Source organism: Calidris pugnax, unplaced genomic scaffold (genome assembly GCF_001431845.1).
Source record: "Calidris pugnax isolate Ruff unplaced genomic scaffold, ASM143184v1 scaffold178, whole genome shotgun sequence".
Taxonomy (NCBI): domain Eukaryota; kingdom Metazoa; phylum Chordata; class Aves; order Charadriiformes; family Scolopacidae; genus Calidris; species Calidris pugnax.
In genome coordinates this window covers 1,189,672-1,213,552 of record NW_015090986.1, presented here as the reverse complement: position 1 = coordinate 1,213,552, position 23,881 = coordinate 1,189,672, and the positions used below count along the sequence as shown (strand labels likewise).

At 41.6% G+C, this 23,881-nt stretch overlaps 1 protein-coding gene across 2 annotated transcripts in view; it reads left to right on the top strand.

Moving 5' to 3' along the window:
- The window catches only part of ADAMTS12 (ADAM metallopeptidase with thrombospondin type 1 motif 12), a 178,868-nt gene extending 156,438 nt beyond the window's left edge, over nt 1–22,430 (top strand). For both annotated transcript variants that reach the window (XM_014953998.1, XM_014953999.1), the window contains 6 exons: nt 1,749–2,885; nt 10,780–10,932; nt 13,618–13,791; nt 15,393–15,539; nt 17,094–17,247; nt 19,412–22,430. In XM_014953998.1, coding sequence (XP_014809484.1) covers nt 1,749–2,885; nt 10,780–10,932; nt 13,618–13,791; nt 15,393–15,539; nt 17,094–17,247; nt 19,412–19,647 — 2,001 coding nt within the window. In that variant the 3' untranslated portion in view covers nt 19,648–22,430. The remainder of the gene's footprint in view (nt 1–1,748; nt 2,886–10,779; nt 10,933–13,617; nt 13,792–15,392; nt 15,540–17,093; nt 17,248–19,411) is intronic.
- The last annotated feature ends 1,451 nt before the right edge of the window (nt 22,431–23,881 follow it).

Below are 23,881 nucleotides of genomic sequence, written 5' to 3'. Positions count from 1 at the left end.
AATGCTGGATCCTGCACCTGGGATGGAGTAACACCAGCACAAGTACAGATTAGGAGAGGAGCAGCTGGAGAGCAGCCCTGCAGAAAGGGACAAAAATAAATTTCTACACCTGTAGAAATTGTTGAGGGAGCGTAGGAGTAGGACAGATTATTTCACTGGTACAAATGACATGATTATCAGGAGACTTGTAACTGCAGAACATTCTGGATTGGTGAATGTATGGGAGAGATTTTATACAGGCAAAACTTGCTTTTGCCTGAGCTGATCTGGCTGTTCGAAAATAATTCTGTATCTTATAAACTGAACACACTTGATTAGGCAGATAATGAGGACAGAATGTTGTAGCCATTCTGAAATCTCTTATTAGTACATTGCCATAATCTAAAGCAGAGGTTTTTCAAAGCTAATTCTGGGAGAGAGCCATTACCCTAAAAAGTTAATGAGGCTGATGGTTTCTTTTTAGTCACACAAATGCTAATCTAAATTATCCAAGTGGCAAAGTCTGACAAAATAACTGTGTTATATTTTTGTGTAAGCAGAAACATAGCGTTAGTAGTTGCTGTCTTCCTCAGTAAGCAGAGTCCTTTACTGAATAGTTTCAGAGGTCAAATTGCAGCTGATGTAAGCTTGCATAGGACTGAGCACTTTAAATGTGCTATACAGCTGGAATTACAAGGACAGACAGAATAGCTAGTGAACTTATCTACTCTGAGGTTGCCCTACTTTCTTCCCTGCTCCTGTTGATGCAGAGATGATGTTATTTTACAGGTTTCAACAACAGACAGTGCCCCAGTAACACAAGGTCACTGGTGTTTCTACTGTCCCGTGACCTAGACTAGCTCGGAAAAGGGTTAGATATCCCAGAGGCTTTGAAGTGCTGGCAATAAGAGTTTTCATCGCTTCATGGTGAGCTGGCTTAAGCCACCTGAATTAGCTCATCAGGGCCCCTCTCATCCTAGGAAGACTTCCTCAAGTAGGTTGCATGGAACATCTCCATTCATATCCAACCAGTCTTCCAGCCTTAGTACCTCAAACTGGAAAAGTGTGTTGAAATTTCAGAAAGTCCTCAGTGGAGCAACAGCTGCTGAAGGCATGGCTGTGCCTGTGGGGACGAGGATGAAAAACATCACAGAAAAATTGGTTATTCTTAGCTTCCAGCACCCTTTAGTGCACCCATTTAAATAGAAGCCAGATAGGTTAATTGCTTTCAGTGGTCTGTAATTTTGGAGAGACACGCTAGCAGCCCTGGCAGCATGTGCTGGATGCACTAGGACTGAATGAAAAATCCATTTCATGAAGTCAACAAGGATCTGTGAGCTGCGTGGGTAATTGCAGTGGGTTTGTGGCACTGTGAATACCCAGCACTGAGCCAGTCAGCTCTGTTTTTGATAGCAGGTTTTAAGTCTGTTTTTTATAAACCTGGTGGAGAAGGTATTGGCAAAACAGCTTTTGTGACTCACTGAAGAAATCAAATTCTGGCATATTGCTTTCATATTTTGTCTCTATCATGTACTCTTTTTTCACTGCTCTTTCCCCAAGGTGACATTTACTGTTCTAAAATTTTGGAAAGAGCTCCATGACAGTGGAACATCACTGCAATGAAGGGCTTGTTCCTCAGGAAAAGCTTTGTTATTGATTATTTATAATGATGCTTCTTTATTATAAACAGATTCCATTTAAAACTTATTTTTATTGATATGTGCAGCAGAATGAAATGGGGAGATACATTAATTCTCTTTCCTTTGCAGTGCACGGTTACTTGTGGTGGTGGAATAAGGACTCGTAATGTCACTTGTGCCAAAAATAATGATGAGCCATGTGATACTTCCAAGAGACCAAACTCTAAGGCCCTGTGTGGTCTCCAGCAATGTCCTTCTGCTGGAAGATTTCTGATACCTCCATTGGCACCCAGAAGAGGAAAGATCATAATCAGAAAAACAACTACTAATCCTAAACGGAGTCCTCCTCACAGAATACCCACGCCAAGCCCAAGATCACCTACAACAACAAAATTACCTGAGGCTGAAAATGTAACTCCTTGTTTGCCTACATCCCCTGCTTTGGGTAATGTCTCAGAAAAAGAAGGAACACTACAAAATCATTTTGCTGGACCAAGTGACATTTACAATTATCCAGCTGTTTCTACTGAAAATGATTCACACCAAAACACTACTTCATGGCCTTTTCATAATAGCTTAAGTACTGAAATTATAAGGCACGCTGAAAATATTCCTGAAAGTGAGCCAGTTTCCACGGTAGAGAGTGAGGTGCAAAGAAGTGAGGACACTCCTGTCTCCTCTTTTACCAGTAGTCCAGAAATAACGTCCAGCTATGATTACTTAACCGAAGAATCTGATGACTTTGATGGGTCAGTTGGAGGCAGTGAGAAACCAATTGATCTTCTTTACAGCACAGAACTCAATCTTGAAATCACAACCGGGAGCACAGCCCCGGATACTGGGTCTCCTGTCCTTCAGAATGAGAGTGTGACTTCTCAGCCCCTCCCAGCATCTCATCACCGAGAACCTTCTACGCTCCTTCCTGTTAGCAGAGCAGCACAAGGGCTGGCATTTCCAACAACAGCAAACTATATCAGTCTGCAAGTTGATGTGCCTGTTGTGGAAGTAACCACTCCACAACCACCAGCTACAGTAACACCCACAGTCTTCAGACAGGTACCAAGAGACCAGCCTGACAACAGAAGAGAAATGAAGCTACCTGACACTGTAACCTCCAGCACACAATCGTCAGCTCTAGAGCACACTCTCAGGAACCAAAGCACAACATCTGAGGGTGTTCTAACAAATGTCACAGAAAGCAGCCACCTCATAACATCCAACAATTTGCCTGGTGATGCCTACTGGATAGTAGGCAACTGGAGTGAGGTAAGTTATTTTTTATTTTTAACTTACAAGAAGTGGAGAGTGTGAACAGCTGTCTGAAACACTGCTGAGGAAATAAAGCTTCTTGTTTTCATGATTAATCTGAAATGAGTATCATGCATTCAGATGAAATACTTCTCATATAAAGAATTTGATAACCTGGAATATCAAATATTAGATTTTTTTTACATAGAGTGTGTCTGTATCTATGGATTCTGCAAAACTGTGCATAACTGGACACTGAAATTGCAAGGGACCAGCTGTATCAACTGAATGCTCCTAAGTCCATAGGGCACTCTGGTATTCATCCCAGAGTAGAGACCTTATAGCGGCCTTTCAATACCTGAAGGGTGCCTATAGAAGAGCTGGAGAAGGACTCTGCCAGGAAGTGTAGTGATAGGACAAAGGAAACCGGTTTTAAATTGGAAGAAAAAAGATTCAGATTAGATCTCATGAAGAAATTTTTTACTATGAGGGTGGTGAGACACTGGAACAGGTTGCCCAGGGGAGTTGTGGATGCCCCATCCCTGGAAGGGTTCAAGGCCAGGCTGGATGGGGCTTTGAGCAACCTGCTCTAGTGGGAGGGGTCCCTGCCCATGGCAGGGGGGTTGGAACTTGAGGTCCCTTCCAACCTTAACCATTCCTTGATTCTATGATTCTATAAAGGAGCTAGCAAATATTATAGCAGGTCCCCTCTCGATCCTCTACCAAAGGTCTTGGCAGTCGGATGAGGTCCGTGCTGACTGGAAGCTAGCCAATGTTATTGCAATTTACAAAAAAGGTGTGAGGGAAAACCCAGGAAACTACAGAGCTGTTAGTCTAACCTCAGTTCCTGGAAAAATTATGGAGAAGATTATAGTGGCTGTACTGTTGAAAGGCATTTAAAGAATAATGCAATCATCAGGCACATAGGTTCAGGCACAGTCAACATAGGTTCACAAAGGGAAAGTTTTATTTAACTAATTTGGTATGCTTCTATAGTAAGTGGATGAAGGGAAGGCAGTATACCTAGTTCTGGACATTAGTAAGGCGTTTGATACCATCCCTCACAGCATACTTCTGGAGAAGTTGTCCAACTGTGACGTGAGCAGGTTCACAGTGCTGTGAGTGAAGAACTGGCCAAAGGGGAGGGCTCAAAGGGTTGTACTGAGTGCGGCTGCATCTGGCTGGTGACACAACACCAGTGGTGATCCTCAGAGTTCAGTTCTAGGACCAGTTCTGTTCAATACATGTATCAGCTGTCTGGATGCAGGAGCTGAATGCACCATTAGCAGGTTTGCTGATGACACCAAACTGGGAGGTGCTGTCAACTCGTTTGAGGGACAGTGCGCCCTGCAGAGGCATCTAGATAGATTGGGGCATTGTACAATGGTTAGTGGATAAAATTGAACAAGAACAAATGCTGGATTCTGCATCTGGGATGGAGTAACGCTGGGACAAGCACAGATGGGGAGAGGAGCAGCTGGAGAGCAGCCCTGCAGGAAGGGATCTGGAGGAGCTGGTGGGCAGCAGGTACCAGTGAGCCAGCCGTGAGCCCTGGCAGCCAAGAGGACTCTGCACCCCAGGGTGCATCAAGCACAGCACAAACAGGCGGTCAAAAGAGGGGACTGTCCCACTGTGTTCAGCGATGGTGTGGCCTCACCTTGAGCCCTGCGTGCGGTTCTGGGCCCCACCATTTAAGAAGGACTTGAAGGGACTTGAATGGAACCAGAGGAGGGCAACTAAACTGGTGAGGGGGCTGGAAGGAATGTCCTGTGAGAAGCAGCTGAGGACTTCGGGCTTGCCTAGTTTGGAGGAAAGGAGGCTGAGGGGTGACCTCTTTGCTCTCTCCAGCTTCCTGAGGAGGGGACGTGGAGAGGGAGGTGCTGAGCTCTTCTCCCTTGTACCCACTGACAGGACACGTGGGAATGGTTCAAAGCTGCATCAGAGGAGGTTTAGAATGGACATGAGGAAGCATTTCTTTACTGAGAGGGTGGTCACACACTGCAACAGGCAGTGTTCTGAGGTGGTCAGTGCCCCAAGCCAGTGTTTCAGACATTTGGACAATGCCCTTAATAAGATACTTTAACTCTTGGTCAGCCCTGAAGTGATCAGGCAGTTGGACTAGATGATCATTGTAGGTCCCTTCCAACTGAAATAGTCTATTCTATAACACTTCCAGGGGTATGACATTCAGGTTTCACTATAACCAGAAATACCTCAGGAGTTTGTTTTAGACCACAGCAAGAAATTAAGCTATTACATGAATGCTGGAGACACCAAATGAATAGGCTTGTATTTCCAAGTAAGTACATAATGGAAGTTAGCTGGAGATGTGCTATTGTGTTATAACCTTCACTTAAATACCATTTCTCTCTAAATGGCATGTGTTTTCGAATTCAGCATGTGCCCAGGGTAATATAAGTAGACTAGCTTTATTACTCTAAAAAGCACATTAATACCATGGGTACTTAAACATACTTTTAGTTGGCTACTAGCATAAGAGATTTTTGTGGTGCATTGCTATCTCATCTCACCATCAGCATTTGTATTCACCATTAAGCAAATACCTCTGAACTCGGAGCAGCATTCAGCCTGGTAAAACCAGTTTGAATCTGCAAAGCAGAGAACAAAGTTAAACTGTTATATCCAGAGTTTTTAATTTGTCCACCACATGTCCATGGGAAGACATTGTAATATGGATTTCTGCACCTTTGAAGTGCAGGTGATTAGGTACTAGAACTGGGTCAGGCCAGTGGTTGTGGTTGTACAATATTCTTTGGATACAGCAGCTGATAAATACAGAGTTCTACTATGTCTTGTTTGAATGTAGAAATGGACGGTTATTTTATCTGCCTTAATGACTGTACCAAAATGAAATTTGGAAATTAGAAAAGTAATGAAATACAGTCAGAATAGGTATTAATATCGTGTAATACTCACTTTCAAAAGTGCTGTCTTTCTGTTTGACTAAGTGAAACAAGTACAGCTTCTGGGAGTTTGAAAACTCAATTTTGAGGTCTAAAGCATTTAGAAAATACTTGGGTCTGAAAGGTGATGACTTGTCCTAGTTTCCCTGATTCCGGGTCATTACCGAATGGTTATTAATACTTGTGTGACTCCTACTTTCTGTGCAGGAGCAATATAGATTGCGAAGTTTTCTGTGACCTCAGAGAAGTCCTTACTACATTTCGTATACTGCTATTGACTTTCCTTTTCCAATACCTGGCACCAGGCTTTTTGGCAGTTGTGTTTCTGTGCTGTTACTTTGCTGTGCCCTGAGATCGTAGTTACTGTGGGGTCAGGGCTGGTGAGGGGCAGCCACCCAATTCTAGCAACTATAATAAGACAATATAGTCATTAGGGAGCCTACTCACATTTTAAAAATTTGTATTTAATATCCTTCCCACTGTAAAATTTTGTTTTCATGTAAACAGAGTTCTTTTTGTGATAATGGATGTTATATTCTTCAAATCATGATACCTAGGGTGAGACACTTCGGTATCCGAACAACTTACCTAATTTTTCTGATGGCCTGTTTTAATCAAGTTAATCAGTATAGCCAAGGCTCCAGATGTGGGAACCTCCTTGTATTGGTCTGCCTCTGACTGTATTGATGAAGGCTATCAGAGGTGTGTTTCTCTCCTGTTTACTCTTGGGTCTGCCTGGCATGATGCAAATTGATGGAAATGCAGAAATGCAGGGCTAAAAAGGACAGCAAGAGCTGACTTAGTGTATCTAATGGCAGTGGAGTTAAAGCACAGCTAGGCCACCAAGATCCTGTTGATGCCCTCTATCTGGCTGCAGCTGGTTGATAGGTCCACTGCTCTGTCACCACCCCATCAAGCAGTTGTTCAAGACATATGCTCCTAATGGCCAGCTGAAGTTTCATCTTGTCCCTTCCCATGGCCAGGTGAGAATGGCTTTAGTTTCCCATGGAACATGAGAAGCATTTCCTTCTGCACATGCCCAAAGACCTGCATTTAGCTTGGTTGACAGAGTCTACAAGAGAAAGCCCAGGCAAAGGTTGTGCCTATAATACAGAGATGCTACAGTATGTCCTAGTCATTCATTACCCCCATTAGAAGTATTTTCCTTACATAGAACCAACGTCGTCTGTACTGAAAATGAAGGTTCTATATTTCATATCCAGGCCATGGAAGATAATTGTCTTCTTAATAACTGTTCTGGTGTCTGAATTCTAAATAAAACAATCTGGTTCTTTTCAGATTTTCCTTGTGTTTTCTAAATATCTGGTGACTCTGTTGTTCTCATCTAGGCTTGCTTCAGTTTCATCATACATTTCTTATATGATATTTTATCACTGATATTCATTATGACTCCAGCTGACACCTGGCAGATAAAATGGAGTAATTGCTATCACTTCATATATGACCCTCTTTATGAAACATTGGGATGAGATTTTTCTTGTTTTGTAACCATCTCACTTTGATTTATTCAATTTATGGTCCATTGTAAGCTCTGGATCACTTAACATGGTAATTCTAGATCAGCAGATATTCTCAGTTTTGTTTGTGGTGTGTATATACGTGTGTGTGTGCATATATATGTATATACATATAAAAAGTTCTCCCTAAATGTAGTGCTTTGCATATGCCTTTTAATTTCAGGTTACTGTTTTCTTACAATTTCTGAATTTGGTGAGATGTTTTTGAATTCAGATTGTGTCCTTCGACATTCCTGCCAACTCTTCCAACTTAGCATCATCTGCAAATGTTCTAAGTGCATGCTGGCTTTCATCTTTCAATTAGTTAATGGAAATACTGAAGAGAGCTTGGCTCTGGATAAAGCCCTGCAGGACCATATTTGAAATGTCTTTTCATTTGATACTGAATCCCTGAAGACCACTTTATTACAGTTTTTCAGTTAGCTATGCACCAGTTTTGTAATTATTTTACCTAGACCACATTTCCATCATTTGCTAAAAGAATGCCCCATGAGATCATGTCAAAATGCGTCACATCAGCCGGCTCTCTATTTTTATTAAGCCAGGAATCCTCATCAGAGGATATTAGACTGACTTGAACATTTGTCATAGATAGGTCTGTCTGGGCTATTTCATTCCTTTATCATCTTCATTAGTATTTACCATTTTGATCTTGATTGTTTGATAATTTTCCATTGTATATTCTTGTGAAGTAAAGTTAGCTGAAGTACTCCATTTGGCCACAGATCTACCTTTTTCTTTTCCCAAAGATAAAGAAAGATATTCTTCTCTAGTCCTCTAGGACTTTCCCAATCTATTCTAAAAAGTAATTCTCAACAGTTCAAAGATTATTCAAGAACACTTCAATGAATATTGAGGTAAGGTCAATACATCTCACAGAGCTGATTAAATCAATTTGAGGATGCTTAATGCATCTAACTTTACTGTTATAGTAAAGTTTTAGTGGTATTTTTCTGTTCTCTTTCAAGCTGTCGTTTCGTGTTAAAATGAACTTCATGTGAAGCCTGGCTCATTTGACTTTTTTTTTTTCAAGTTTGAAGAAGAAAAAGTGGTGAGGATTTGTGGGATCTCTGTTACTGGAGATATTCTGAAGCCGTCTGGACATGGTCCTGGCCAACTGGCTCTAGGTGGCCCTGCTTGAGCAGGGGCGGTTGAACAAGATGCTACCCAGAGGTCATTTCCAAACTCAGCCATTCTGTGATTCTGTACACAAGTCAGCTGTTATCTTTCTCATGAAATAAAAGTTTTGTATTTCCCCCTCACACCTTGATTCTAACATTCACAGAACCCTTTTTATTGTTTGTTACCTTTAATTCATTTTCAGTCTACAATTTTCTGACTTTATTTTTGGTCATTCCATTTACATGGCCTTAGTAAAACTTTGTGCCTGTTTTTAGATGGCATCTCTTCAAGGCATTGATACATCAAGACCACTGCATCTACCTAGATAACTCTCTTGCTGTGCTCTCTATTTTTCTCTATTAGTGACTGCCAATATTCTCACATTCCTTTGCTCCTTAGAATATGTCTATACTAGTGTATAAATAGTGCCCAAGAATAATGATAGTCACTGAGGTGGAATGGTGTGACATATCCCATAACACTGTTGACACATCCCAAGGGAGAGTGCTAATTGGACTAGGGCAAAACAGTGCACAGTGACGCCCGTGCCTCTGTCTATAACTTTTAACTTCTTTACTGTCACTTTCCCAGGTCATTCTGGGCTGTCATTTTCCCTTTCTAAGAGCTTTCTGGGTACCAAAGATACCCCATTATGATCAGACCTCCTCATTCTGCACCTCTGTTATTGGTTATGAAAAGTTGCCTGCACCTTCTTCCTCTGTGTAAGAGGCAGCAACTGTGACAAGAGGAAGTCTTGGAGTCTTGGTTTCTGAATGATCCAAGAGAAAAGCAATAAACCTGCCTCTTAACTCTTCCTGAACTTCAGAGCAGGTGTATATATATACATCCTCCAATCATCCTACTTTCTGGAATATGAAACCATGGTCAAGAAAGCTAAAGCTTTCTCCCAGTGTTATTTACAGCATCATGTCTTTCTCTCTTGTCTCTGTACTTGCACATAGAATTTTTTTGAAAGAATCCTGCTGTGTTTCATGTCCATCAACACAGATCATAAAGCTTTGTAGGTATGATCTGCCCAGCAACATCCCTGGAGCTTGAATGCTGAGAATGGGGATTTGGCCTAAGACTAAGTAGCCCTTCAATAAAATTTTGTTGTCAGACAGGGTCTGGGGGAGTCATCAAACCGTCAGCAATCACAGCAAGGGCAATCTGTCTTCTTGAACAGACAAGTTGTCTTGGATAGATACGTAATTATGCAAAGCTGTAAAACGGCACACAGTCCCCTTTAACACGGTCTTTGTGGCTGCTTGGACAGATGTCCCAGGAAGCTGCAGATGACGTGCTACAGAGGCCTTGCAGATTCACACCCTTCACAATGTGGGATTTTTCAAAAATTCTTTGTTGAGACCATTAACCATTTTTCCATTTCTCTGGTTGAATCTGGTAACAGCTCTGTGTCTCCAGTGGTCTTTTTTTTTCTCGCCTTAGCTTCAGCTTTCCAAGGACGCTTACTCAGCTTTCCTTCTTTAACTCTCCTACTTTTCTGTAGGAAGTTCAAACCACACAATAGCAGCTGCTGTCTTCGTTATTATGCTTTTAATCCAAGATCATTTATGCTGTTTGTAATGACAGCTATAGGGTCCTTGGCGTGTGTTAGATGTAACTCCATGTGTATAGTTCACTGTCCGTCTCTTTTTAAGGAAGAAAAAGGTAAATAGGTGTCTACAGCCACTTTTCACCTCTTCCTGCTTCAGAACATGACGATAGTGACTTTTTTAGTGAAGAGTGTGCACTCTTGGGATCTAGACTGGCCTTGATCAATATTGTCTTACCTCAGACACTAAAACCCTCTCAAATGTTGGAAACACTTAGCTATTCTCTGAATTCTTAGTTTTAAGAATCCTTTTCCTGCACACTTCTCCCAAGAGTCTCACACAATTTATTTCAGCTTTTCAGCATCATGCGCTCAATTTGCTGAATATCTCATCAGCAGCATTAGGGATAGAGAGGGAACAGTGATGAAGATTGAATCCAATGACATTTTGCATTGAATTCCCCAGAGGTCACAGAAGGAAAGAGTGGAACAGCTGGTACAGATTTAGAACATTTCAGTAAGCAGGAGTTTGCCAAAGAAAAACAGTACATGGTATAAATCAGAATTGGTGTTTTCTTGACAAAGCAACTAGAAGCCCTCCTTCAGAACCTTAAGTAAGGTTTTGGTGAATTTGAAATGTTCTTTGGGGGATCTCAGATAACCTGGGTTATCTAAAATGGCTCTAGATATTTGTATTTAGGTTCCTGTATTGTTTCTGGAATGATTTACTAATGTTGGGTTGACCCTTGGGCTTTCCTCTCACCCTCATGCAGTGCTCTACCACCTGTGGAATAGGGGCTTTCTGGAGACACGTGGAATGCAGCAGCGGGAACACATCTCACTGTCAGCACACAAAAAAGCCTGATCCTGCAAGAAAATGTTATCTCCGCCCATGCGCTAGCTGGAAAATAGGAAATTGGAGCAAGGTAACTTCATTCATAGCTGTGTGAGAACAGTAAACTTGCTGAATTCAAAGAGCAGGGAGTTCTAAATACTTCATTTTAAAAATATTTACTCAGTGAATGTATACATGCTTTCCAGTTAGCCATTCAGCACTAATTTACTAATTTCCTGACTAAGTTATTTATGGAAACGCATCTGCTGTGAATTTTGTTCTTCCTGTGTGGGGGTCATGCTCATTAACTCGTGTATCTAGAGCTAAAGCAGGGCTCACCATTCATATTCTGTGGAGATCCTAGTGCTGCTCTGCATATTTGCATGTGGTTTCATTTTGATCTCTGCCTCCAGGGGATTATCCTAATTTTAAAAGGTAGGTGGGAATTTGGGGGAGTGAATTGGCGTGTTCCTATTCACTCTTGCCAGTGTGTATTCATCTCTTACGTGGTCTGTTCCCCATTCATGTAACCTCTTAAGTTGTACATTACAAACCCAAACTAAAATGTACTGGAGAGAATGCCCATTATGTCCAGGGTCTTATTTGCTCCTAGTTACATACACAAGCCTGGTCAAGACACACAATACTGTCCAAGGTGGTAAGTGGAACTCAATAAATTGCTTTTGAGTTCTTTTTTTTGGTATTGTAAGATGTGTGATAAACGCCTAGAAGGACTTTGGTCACTTCTTGAAACTTGTTACATTTTGGTTTTGTGCTGTCTAAAATTGGGGCTTCAAAAAGTGGGTTCTTTTTAAGGACTTAAAAAGAGAAGAACTACAAGATTCTATTTGAGATGATGTTGATTTAATAAAGAAAAAGATAAATCTCTCAAGCTTTCTTAATATGTATCATATTTTCAGACAATGTTGTTGCCATTGGACTGGAGGGCAGATTCATACAAAGAAGAGTCTGCAGAAAAGGTTATAGTTATAAAACCTGCATTGTATTATTGAGCCCTTTGACATAGAATCAATTTGTACATGAAATACCTGCCTGTTTAGAAAGTCCAGGCAAGGCCAAGGCATTACATAACCACATTTAAGCCTTTGAAATTAATTTTAAATGATACATAGACAGTAGGGCATATTTCACCTTCACTTTTTCAACAGAAATGTTACCGCTCTTTCAACAAGTGGATGGTAGTTATGTCACAGAAAGTAGCAAGAAGTCAGGTTTAATGATAAAATATTACGGGAACCAAATGTTATAAAGTGTCAGTCCAATTGTGAGGTCAGTTTGAGACAAAAGGTTTCTCCTAGCAGATTTTGATTATGTTAGCTATCCTTATTTTCCAGCAATTGCACTATACAAACCTAATTAGAGTTTCTTATATAAAAATGCCTATTTTCCTTTGCTTTTACAAGGGGCAATTGTTTTTCTCATTACTCATTTATAACATTCATAAGGTACCTTACTACAGCAAGATGGCTGTATTCCCCTGCTAGTGTAGTAAAGCTTTCTCTTTTCTTTTATCCTCATGTAACTTTTCTTTTCCCCTAAAAGAAAAGTGCTTCAGACTAGATCTTACAGTCTGAGTTTAATGCCAAATGTAATTTACAGGTATTTTGGGGCTGTGTGTACTGAATTTGTTGCGCAGTCACTTCTGTCCATTGTTTCTGTCCAGAGGGACAGACACTTCTGTGAACAACCATATGGACTCCCCTTCCATGTATCCTTCAGCTCCCAGGGGAAGTATTATATTCGGGTTCCTTGTACAGCTGAAGAATGCTTCTTTATGCAAAGGAGAACAGCATCAGTTGTTATTTTGCATCATGGTGGTAAAGGTGAAAGCTGATGTCAGTTTATTCAGTGGCGTAGGCAGAATTTTTTTCAGTTCTGGATGAAGCCAAGTTAATTAAATGTATATTTATCCTTATGCTTGGGGTAGCAAATTGAGTTTGTCCTCAGCAGCAGGAGAGGTCCTGGGCTTTGGTATGTGGGGACAGAAGCCGGTGCTGCTGCCTGAGACCTTGGAGCAAGCTCTGGGGAGAAATAGGGGACTGGAAGGGCTCCCACATCTCACCAGTGGTGCTCCACGCTGAGAAGCAGTTCCACAGGCTGTGAGTGAGACTCAGGGTGTCTCTCCTCTCCTGTTCTCTCACATCCAGGTTGCTCTTGGGGTATTGATCCTCCTTGTGCCGTGGAGGAGCAAAGAGGGTGAGGGTGGGAACTGCTACTGTGGGATGAGTCCACCATCTTCTAGTCCTATCAGCAGCAACTCAAGTCTATGGGCTGAGACAAGGGGCAGTTTTGCCAGCCTGAATAGTCCTCTGCCATGGACACCTACCTCTTCCATGGCTGACCAAGAAGTCAGCTCAGGAAGCTGTGCCTCTTTCCTCCCTCTCTCCCTCAGAAACAGCTAAAAAAACAACTTCCCTGCATATAGGATTTGCCTTTTGTATTTATTGCATTGTGATTCTTTCACTATGACATTTCTTTAAATACTTGGCAAGATTTCCTAATTAAATATGTTCCTGTGTTATTAATGGATATTCCAGTAAAGAATGGGAAATATTTAAATGACGTGTTCTTATTTGCTGCGGTGAAAACCTTAAAAAAAGCCTAGCAACAGATTATTGTTCGGGTAGCCTGGAAATTTCCTCCTTGTGTCAGGATGCTCAAAGCTCAAGCCTCTGCACCTCCTCTGTGACCGGGGAGGGGACAGCAGCTCAGCAGAGCATCATTTGGAGATGTCCCCTTTCTGTTCTCTGTACAGTGCTCTGCCAACTGCAATGGTGGTTTCAAGACCCGAGATGTTCACTGCATCGACGTTCGTGAAAAGCGACTTCTCCGGCCTTTTCATTGCCAATTACTTGGATATAAGCCACAACTCAACACTAGTTGTAACACGGAGCCTTGCTTGCAGTGGCACGTGCAGCCCTGGAACGAGGTATTGTTCTTTAAAAGAAGCTTTGGGAATGAACATTTAGCTGTTAGATCCCGTGCTGTTAGGTAGACTTTGGCTCAAAGGAAGACATGCAGCTAGTACTAGTTGGAGGCTCTACAGTTCCTTCTGTATGGATACAGCAAAAATTATCATTTGTAAGACTTCCCAGAATCATTCCTAAGATTGCATGTAATACACAGGTAGAGCTGTCAATTACAATACCTTGAATCAGAGAAATAGATGGCCTGGAAGATTTATTTTGGCTATCCTACTGGATCAGTAAATGTGATTCATTCTGACTGATCCCTTTTGCTGCCATTTTAGTGTTGCTTTCTCATTATGATTAACTTAGAATTTTCCGTTACATTTTTCTGCTGGAAAAAGGGCCAGAGGTCAGACATAAGATAAATCCAACTTTTGGGTCACTTTGTAATATAAATCTATGCCAAAAAAACTTTCATAGGCAGCCAGGCATATATTCATGTCAGCTAAAGCATGTGGTCTGATGACATTTCAGTGTTTGCTCTCACTAAAAGCAGCTTTGGAGAAAGCAGCACGGTGGACCTGATGCTTTTGGATTTCAAAGGAGGTGATCACTTTGCTTCCTTACAGGCCACTGTAAGAAAGCAGTGTCACCTGCATTAAGGAGGAGACCTGTGTGTAGTACATGGGTTTCCTGTCAGAGCAGTCAGAAGGAGTTAAAAAGAAGATTAGCCAAACGAGTGTGCTCATTTTCCACTTAAAATATCTTACAAAACCATTTGTTCAACCCTGGCAGTTGTCATGATGCTGAGGATATTGGATAGATTTGGTTGTTTATTAGCTCTGGTTCTCTGTCCGTAAGGATGCAATTCCCCGTAGGACAAGAACATTGCATTATTCAAAGTACATCTAGTGCCTTATTTCATGTCAGAATTTTTGGTTTATTTCAAGGCTTTACTGCAGACCTAGTGAATATAGTAAAAAATCAGTTGATAAGTAATAATAAACCAATAGAATGTGGACTAAAGAATGTTTAAAATATAACCTTGGTCACTGTGTTTGTATTGGCACATAGTCAACGTATTGTATGCATTGGGTGAGTTTTAATGTCCCAAACTGCCTCATAAAAATGGGATGCTTCATCTCATGAACTTGCAGTGTCTTCAGTAAATACGGCAGATTAATCCCACAGACGTGTACCTTCCAGTCTCATTCCTGTTGGGAAGTAACTGGTGCTAATGGTTCAGTTCATGAGCAGTTCTCTGTTGCCTGTTTGTGTTGCCACTTCTGTGCTGTCCTGTATTCCTTACATTAATACATGTCAGGAGCAGCTTTATACCAAGTATTCTGGACCAGTAATGGCTTCTTCCCTGTCTTACTCCAAGCATAAGATGAAATACATGTCTCGATGCAGAGCTTTTCTTCCTATCTGGCCTGTAAGACTTGGTGTGCAGACTACCCTGTACATCTTGCCCAATCACATGGGTCAGTGACGTGCTTCTTGTTACCTGTGGCTCTACATTTCTAAATGAAAGATATTTCCTACTGTCTTTGTGGTCTGTTTATGGGTTCTCATCCATTCCCATCTCTCTCCTCATGGGTTTGTGCACCTCTCTTGTTAGTGTTCGAGAACATGTGGTGGTGGCCAGCAAAAGCGACGTATCTACTGCCCAGAAGGTGGCTACTGTGACTGGACAAGAAGACCTAATGCCATTGCATCATGTAACAGGCAACCTTGTACGCAGTGGATTAGCCAGGCATGGAGCCCGGTAGGATTCATTTCCTTTTTGGTATATTTGATATCATGAGTTGGCCATATTTGGTCATATTACTCACTTGCCTCTGAATCCCAGTGGCTGTGGCAAGTAGAGTTTCTTTTGCACAGCTGGAACTATGAAGGAAGATCTTTTGAAAATATTGCTAAGCATTTCAGAGCCAGCCCATCTCATTTCCTTCAGTGATAAACATTTGTTGCTGAATTAGACGCTGTTGGATGGAGGGCTGGATTTTGACCAATAGACCTCTACTTTGGCTTCTGGAAATCTAATTGGCAAATATGGAGTGTATCTTTGGGGAACCTTCCAGTGTCTGCAATACGTGTTTGGTTATAAAGAAACTGGTATATCTAATAAAATGTTCCCTCCAGTTTCCATAATAAACCTATTCATACATTACAAATAGTCCTCACAGCAGAAGAAAACATTGAAAGAACACCAAAAGCCAGGAGCCATAAATAAGAAAATAATGGAGAGTCATTTAACCCAGAAAATTTAATGAGTTGTTTTTGACATAAAGCCATTAGATGTGATATGAGTATAATATAATGTAGAGTCAGAGTAACACTTAAATATTGAAGTGAAAATGTTGGGACATGCATAGAACAAGCACCTGAATACCAAACTGCGTAGCAGCTATTTTACTGATTTATTAATAACATTTATTTTACTTTATAAAAAAATTATTTTAAACATTAATCTAAAGTTACCACAAGAGTACCTAGGATGTACTTCACACCAGTAATGTTGTGTCTTAGGCACAGAGATGTACATTAGAGAGAGAATAATTTGTGGAAAAATTAAAGAGGTACCAGTGCTGTCTTCATCTCTTGTGCTTTATTAGCTGGCATTCTCTGTCTGTTGAAGTATGTATCTTGCTGGCCGCTATTTATCTGAAGAGAAAAAGAATTTAAAATAAACTGAAGTTCTCAGACGCTCTCTGACAATGTCAGAAGAATTAAGTGCATTTACAGAATAGTACAGGAAAGTGTTATTTTATGCCATCTGTATGCAGCCAGAACAAGCAGCTGGCAGTTGTTTTGTGGTCATAAAGAAAGGGTAACCACAGTGTAAATGTCACCAAAGAAAAAACATCTCACTGAGCTTGTTTTAAATCTTCAGCTTGGTCATTTCTACACCTGTCATTGCAATTGATTATTCATGTTTAGTTTAGATGGTGAGAAAACAGAGGAAACAAAAAATGTCAGTGTGCAGTCCTAGTTTGTATTACTACTCTCTAACTTTGTAGGACTGACATTTCAGGTTATCCTCATCGTCCTCCGTAGGAAACAGTCATCTCACCAGGTTACAGATTCCAAGATGCCATAGTGATACTCTTTACCCCTCTGCTGTATCCTGCCAAATCTGGCCATGATGTCCCGTGGAGGTGTCTGGATGAAGAAATACAGTACATAAAGCACTTTAGTGTAATTGGTTCTGGATCATATGGCATTTTTAGCTTCCCATCACATTACAGCTCAACTATTGGTATATTACACAATTGCTATGTAAAAGACTTTTAAGTGTGTTAAAATTACTCTCTTTCAGTGCACCGTTTCTTGTGGAGGGGGCATTCAGCAAAGAACTGTGAAGTGCATGAATACAGAAACTAATGAAACTGAAGATCACAGTATGTGTGTGAATAAACCCAAGCCCACAGAGTACCAGAAATGCAATCAGCAAGAGTGCAGGAAAGGTACAGGTATGATAACACACCTGCCTCAGTTTGTTTCCAAAAAACTTTCCATTTGCGCTCAGAGTCTGCAGAAAAGTGGGAGCTGACCCAGTTTATCAGTTTGTTGTGAATGCTGCAGGCTCAGTAAGTACAGGTCAGGCTAACCTGCTGCTGCTCAGCTGCAGGGTTGGCAGAGTCACGTCGTGGTGTCCTCCAGCCCTACTGGCCTTGTGTTGCCATGATGGGGAATGCAGCTCTCTGAGCACGCATCCCTCATTTATAATGCCACAACTAAATTAATAGGTCTGCTTGTATTGACCTGTTTTAAGTAATTCACAGGCTGCTCTGAGGGCTGTGGAAGGACATGCTGTGAGTCCAAACAGATGTAGTTTCTTAAGACAGATACCCATATGGGAACCACAAATTCTGAGCTGGGAGGGCAGGCAAAGTGAGACAGACACTGTAAGAAAAATCTGGCTGGCAGTGAACCCAGATACAGTCTTGGCACTATGCATTCGGTGTCCCACAGGGTGAGACTGTCTCCAAAATGAAAAAGTGGAGAGAATTCAGCTTGTGACTCAGAGCGTCCCCTGCCTCTCTCCTTCAAGGCTCCAAGAGCTCAGTTGTGTAGATGGTTGATAGCCTAGAAGAGAAGTCGCATGGGAGGGAGGAAGCTTACAGAAGGCTGTCTCTATCTGTACTCTGTGTACTGCAGTATCCAGCAGCTGCCCTTGGGTAACAGCAGCAGCAGCTCCGAGTCCCTCTGGAAGAGCCTTCAAAGGCCTTTTGGAGGAGAATTCTTCCCCCTTAGCAAGTCAGCAGTAAGGGTCCCATCTGGCTATTGAGACAAGAGGTTGATTCCTGAGGGCAGTGTGGATCTGGCATACACCTGAGAGTGATGAGTCACTCCTCCAGCTGTTCAAAGGTCTTTAGCAAGTGTAATGCCCTAGGGTTGAGTTGGTCTGCATATCTACTCTCCCTGTCAAGTTCGGAAAAACAGACTCAGATAAGTATTACCTACACTGATGAGTAATAGTTTTTTTCTGTGAATAAAAGCTCAAGGGGCCAGTAAAGATAAGAAATGTCCCCCTGGGTAGATCAGTAGTCAGTGCAACCCAATGTTGTGTCTCCAGCAATGCATTAGAAGATACTTTAGATTAATTAATTTAGATTAATTTAGATGCAATTAGAAGATTGAGGGAGAATACAAGAGTTTAGTCCTTTCCTGTGAGTAATTTCCATGGTATTCCTCCAGCATTCCCAAATGACGTATCAGGACTATTAAAGGCACTCCTTTCATTGCCTTTTACTTTAAATTTGTGGAACTTTTTTCCATAAATACATTGTATCACTTTTTGACTCTGCAATGCTCTCTGCTTCTATCCTCTCTTGTGGCAGCAAGTTCCACAGGTTCACAGCTGCTTTTATCTGTTTTAAACTACCTTTATACTAGTTTAATTGAGTTTCCCTAGTTCTGCTATTGAGAGATTTGCTGAACAACAGCCTTGCACTCGGCTAATCCACCACCTTCCTGCTTTTGTAAACCTTATCTCTCCCCCTAGCCATCTCTTCTCATGGCTGAGGGCATCCATTTTGCAGTATCTAAATAAATCTGACACAACTCTGTTTGTTAAAGTTACCACAGACCTATCAGCAAAAAATAAAATCATTACCGGTCCCCGGCTTCTTCTGGTGCTGCAGAAATTGAAGCATAGTCAGGGAGAAGGTGTAGTTGCCTTGCATGTTCTCCTCTGCCTGCCCTGTGTGTCTCTGTGGCACATGGCCAGCCCATTGCATTTCTCTTAAATGCACTATTACAAGAATCTAAAAGTACCAGACTCACATATCATTGTTGCTGGACTTTCTCTGGCAGTTCTTAAAAGCAGACACATTAAAGTGAAAAACACAGACCAGCTATGCCTACTGCAGAAGTAAAGCCTCACTGAGCAGTAATCAGAGAGTGCTGTGTTTTCCAAGGCAGAAGGTCATGTGAAGTTTAATGGGACTTGTTCTCTTCAATATCCTAAAATTTCAGGAGGATCAAGCTGACCCTTAATACAAAAGAAGAGAAAGCCTTTGTAAGTAAGAGGCTGAACAGGCATGACCGATTGGCATAAAGCATCAGAATTGTAGAAATACAGATAATTTGTCAGCAGAATATAGCTAATTCTTCTCATCTTCTCCACCATAGGGCTACCCTGCAGCAGAGACCAGCTGTCGGTTCACTTCTGCCAGAGGCTGAAAGGCATCGGCAAGTGCTTGCTGCCATCCATACAGACTCAGTGCTGCTTCACCTGTAGTCAGCCCCGAATTCGTAAAAAAGCAAGATATTGGGACCAGCGAGGCCTCAAACAACAAAATTACACTAAATCTAGAAGAAAATCACCTCAAACCCAAGAAAACAACCACCAAGCTGCTCGGCACTAGCTGGTTTTTATCTAGTTGCTTTGAGTCGGGCTTCTGTTTACAGGTTTTACATTTCTTCTTTTTTTTTTTCTGAACCATCCGACGTAAATGAAATCTGTGATCAAAACTGGGAAAACACATCCCTTAGGGTTATCAGTCCTAATTTACTGCTTCAAATTGTTTCTGTAATAGTCTGAAATTAATAACATAATTTGCAATGTATCAGCAGCTAGTTCTTCTTAGGTGTGCATAGAGGCTAGAAACAAGCTTGCAAGATTTTTTTTAAATTTTTTTTCAATGAATTTTTTACTTGTTCTTTCTTCCGTCTCTTTTCTGAAACCCACTTGAAACAGCAGCACCACTTACTCAGGGGTGCTGAGTGAAGGTGGCCAACAATGCAGCAGAAACAGACCTGTGCTGTGGGCCAGATCCCTCTACGCTCACTCACTTTTCTGTTTTTAGGAATCAAGGTGAAGTGGCAGTGTTTCTCTAAATTTTTTGCTCACTTCATAAATTTAAAAGCAGATTTTTATAATTACTGACTGTGATGTGCAGGCTGAATTGGAACATTGGGTTTTTAAAAAGAAAAAATATTCATTTAGTACTTGACTAAACCTCTAAAAAATACCTCAGCAATAGCCTGTCCTGGCCCATTTTCTTCTGCTACAAATATCTTAATATAACCTGAAAACCCCACCAAATATGGGATGGTAATTTCCCAAATATGTTTTAACGAACATTTCTTGGTACTACGAAAGCAAAGCTGTTTGCATCTACCACCTAAATAGATAGATTGTGATTCACACCAATGTTGAGTGGTAGAGCCCTCATGTAATCCAGTATCTCCCAGTAGAGCCCACACCCACGTGAGTGCTCCATCACTTCACTCACAGCAAACCTTTCCCCCAGTGCAAATCCTTGGTCATAGTGAGGGTGAGGGCACCTGGGACAGGAGCCTGAGGCCTAGAGTGTCTGCGTCACTCTGGGCCTCAGGCATTAGGAGAGCACTAACCAAATAGTGTATCTATTGTGCTATTGAAGAAAATGGCAGAACAGACTTCAGGTAGACCAGACTTGGACCCTTTGAAGCAAAGCTGGGCATTTTCAAAAAACCTGGACAGAGTCTGACATTTAGATTCCTTTGAAATGTAGTAGGATTTGGACACCTTGGTTCTTCATGATCTTTTGAAAAATCTCAGATTTACTCCCTAGCTACCTGGCAATTTGAGATTGTAATACAGGGAAATGTCACTTTTTATGCAGTGTAGAGTGAGACACATAGCCATGAATCCAAGTGTCGCTATGGTTACAGAGCTATGACTAGCAATAGCCCTTGTTCTAAACAGACCTTTATGAAAGTTAATAGAAATATTGGGCCTGGCTATAATGTATTAACCTGATGATGGCCACAAGTCTAATTGCCCTTTTTCATAGGTTTCTGACCTTTGGCTAAGGGCTCACTTCTTCACTTGAAGTCTCTGGGAGTTCAGGATATGCAGCGATGTAAGGTTAGATTTATTAACCTCTGTGATGGCAATATAACCCCCGTTATAGGTGCTGATAAAACTTAAAATCCACTGTTAAAAATATGGTGCTAGTATAACACATGTGGGGGATGACTTAACAATGGTGCACTTTCATGCATGTGTGTACATAGCATACATGCACACACTCTTAAAATAACACACGTCTGTGGTGTTGCTGGCCAATGCCAGACATAGTGCTTTTTAAGTTTTACAGCGTGCTTATGTCCTTCTGAGGTCCTGGATGGCTACTGAGCCTTTGAGCAATAGAAATCTGGGCAGTTTTTATCCCACTGGACACAGAAATGTTGAATTGTATGAGGGAGTGGAGGTGTCCCATCTGATTCAGGAAGAGTTTTGTCAGGGTTTGGTCTCAGGCTGCACTGTGCAGGGCACAACCCGTACTCCTACGTCCACAGCAGTTCTCTGATGGCCAAACAACCTAGACTGGTGGACAGTGCAGATACTTCTGATGTCCCCAGAAGCATCTTCTAGGATTTGGGCAGGACAAAGTTAGATTCACTTCAGAGTCAGACTCCTCTGTGCTCAGAGGTACCTGCAGTGTTTTAGCCGCAGAGGTCAGCAGAAATGGGCCATCACATTTGTGGCCTAATGAGAAATGAATTGACCAAGTTAATATAGTGCAGGTGGGACAAAAAGTGCCTGGGAGGGTTGTCCCTTCCAGTGCTCCTTATGGCTAGTGTGGAATAAAACCATTTCTGGCTTAATTGTTTTCTTCAGGGAGCTGTAATTTCATTTGAAATGGATAAAAGTGAATAAATTATATTATGGAAATTAATCAAAATAATCTTTCTACCCAGGGAAGCACAGTCATCACTGTTGCTCAGCTTAAAACTTTAGGGAAAAGGCTGTGACAACAACATGAACTGTTACAATAGAGCAGTGCCACTGCTGTATTTTACATAGGTTCTTACATCGCACTTATCAGCCCAATATCTCCTCTCTGCTCATAATATGTGCTGTCATATCTTCCATCCATTTAACAAGATTCCTTTCTTATGACATAACTATTTTTAAGTAAAGTTGGATTTATGATCCTAACCCAGATGGTCACTATTCTCAAAACTGAATAGATTATTAAGTGCAGAGGCTTAATATCATATTTTCATATTAGCCTGAGACACATCAGCTTCAACAGGTTGCTCAGGAAAAAAAAAATTGTATTTGGCACATTCACTGCTTGTTCTAACATTTCAAGGTTTAAAAAGCAAACTATGATGACATATTTGTTTCAAGCTTCAATAAATGGCATTGCTTATGTCTGTTGTCTCTTGTTTTTTATGTTTCCAGTGCAAGAAGATTGGTAAAATGGAATTCCAAGGGAAAAAAAGCATAGAAATATCTTTTCTATTCCAGGGGAATCCTCATCATTGGGTTATTTTGATGCTTGATATGCCAACATAAAAGAAATCATTAAAAAGGGTGAAGCAAAAAGTAGTGGAATGCTACTTAGCATGCTGCTAAGTAAAAATCTACATTAATAGGCTTAGTTATTTCCTATTAAGTAGGTGACATCTTGCCACTTCTAGTCCAAGTGGATGTGCCTTAGCTGCTTCGCAGCAGGTGTGTGCGTGTCTGTTGTGTCTATTGTGGGATGTATTTGTTCTCCTGAAGAGTTGTACACAATATGATCGTGCCCCACTCCCAACCCCCAGAATCTTTTAAATGCTCAAGTTTTCCAAGTGCTGCTGATGCCCAAAAACTCAATCACGCTACGTCTCATGTTCCTTGACATGCCAGCCCCGGAGCATAGGCATTGCAGTTAGGCACATGTGCTTGGGTAGAGAGGACCTTCAGTTTGCAGTCAGTTACCAAACTCCACCTGTGCATCCAGCTATGGGTTTGGACTCATCACACCCTGTGTACATTGCAGGAGGTTTCTTTCTGACTTTGCAAAGTGTGGATCTCCACCCCACATCCCTGTACAGACACTCTAAGGGAGAGGAATGGGTTGAATTGAGAAAGCAGCTGAAGCTCCCCCAGCTTTGCAGAGGCTCATCAGGCATTCACTGGGTGACTTGCTGACCAGCACGCAGCCTGGTGAGCAGTTTCTGCTGCACTGCATAGCGGGGCTTACTGCACTCACTTGGCTTGGAGGTGGGGGTTGGTCTCCTCCCCAGCAGCAAGCCATAGGACAAGAGGAAATGGTCTCAAGTTGCACCAGGGGAGGTTTAGGATGGATATTGGGAAAAATTTCTTCACCGAAAGAGTTGTCAAACATTGGAACAAGCTGCCCAGGGAAGTGGTGGAGTCACCATCCCTGGAAGTATTTAAAAGATGGGTAGACATGATGCTGAGGGACATGGTTTAGTGGTGGTTTTGGCAGTGTTAGATTAATGGTTGGATTCCATGATCTTAAAGGTCCCTTCCAACCTAGAAAATTCTATGATTGTATTATGGTCCTCAGCAGCTGTCCTCAGCTGGATTCAGTGATTCAGTATATCCCTTCTCCTTATATTAACCGGAGAGCAGTACTTTCAAGGCTCATGAGGGCTAATCGGATGAAGAGTTCTGCCCCAAAGCCTGGTCTGTGAGAGGCTGAACTCTGACTGCCCTACAGATTTGAAAGGGAAAGGATTGAGCCCAGATTCCCAATTAATAGGCAAATACAGTGCCCACGGCACTAAGCAAAGGACATGATGTAAGAATTATCTCGTACTGCATCAGAAAGACCATAAAGGCAGAGCAAAATTCCTGAATAACTTCTTGTT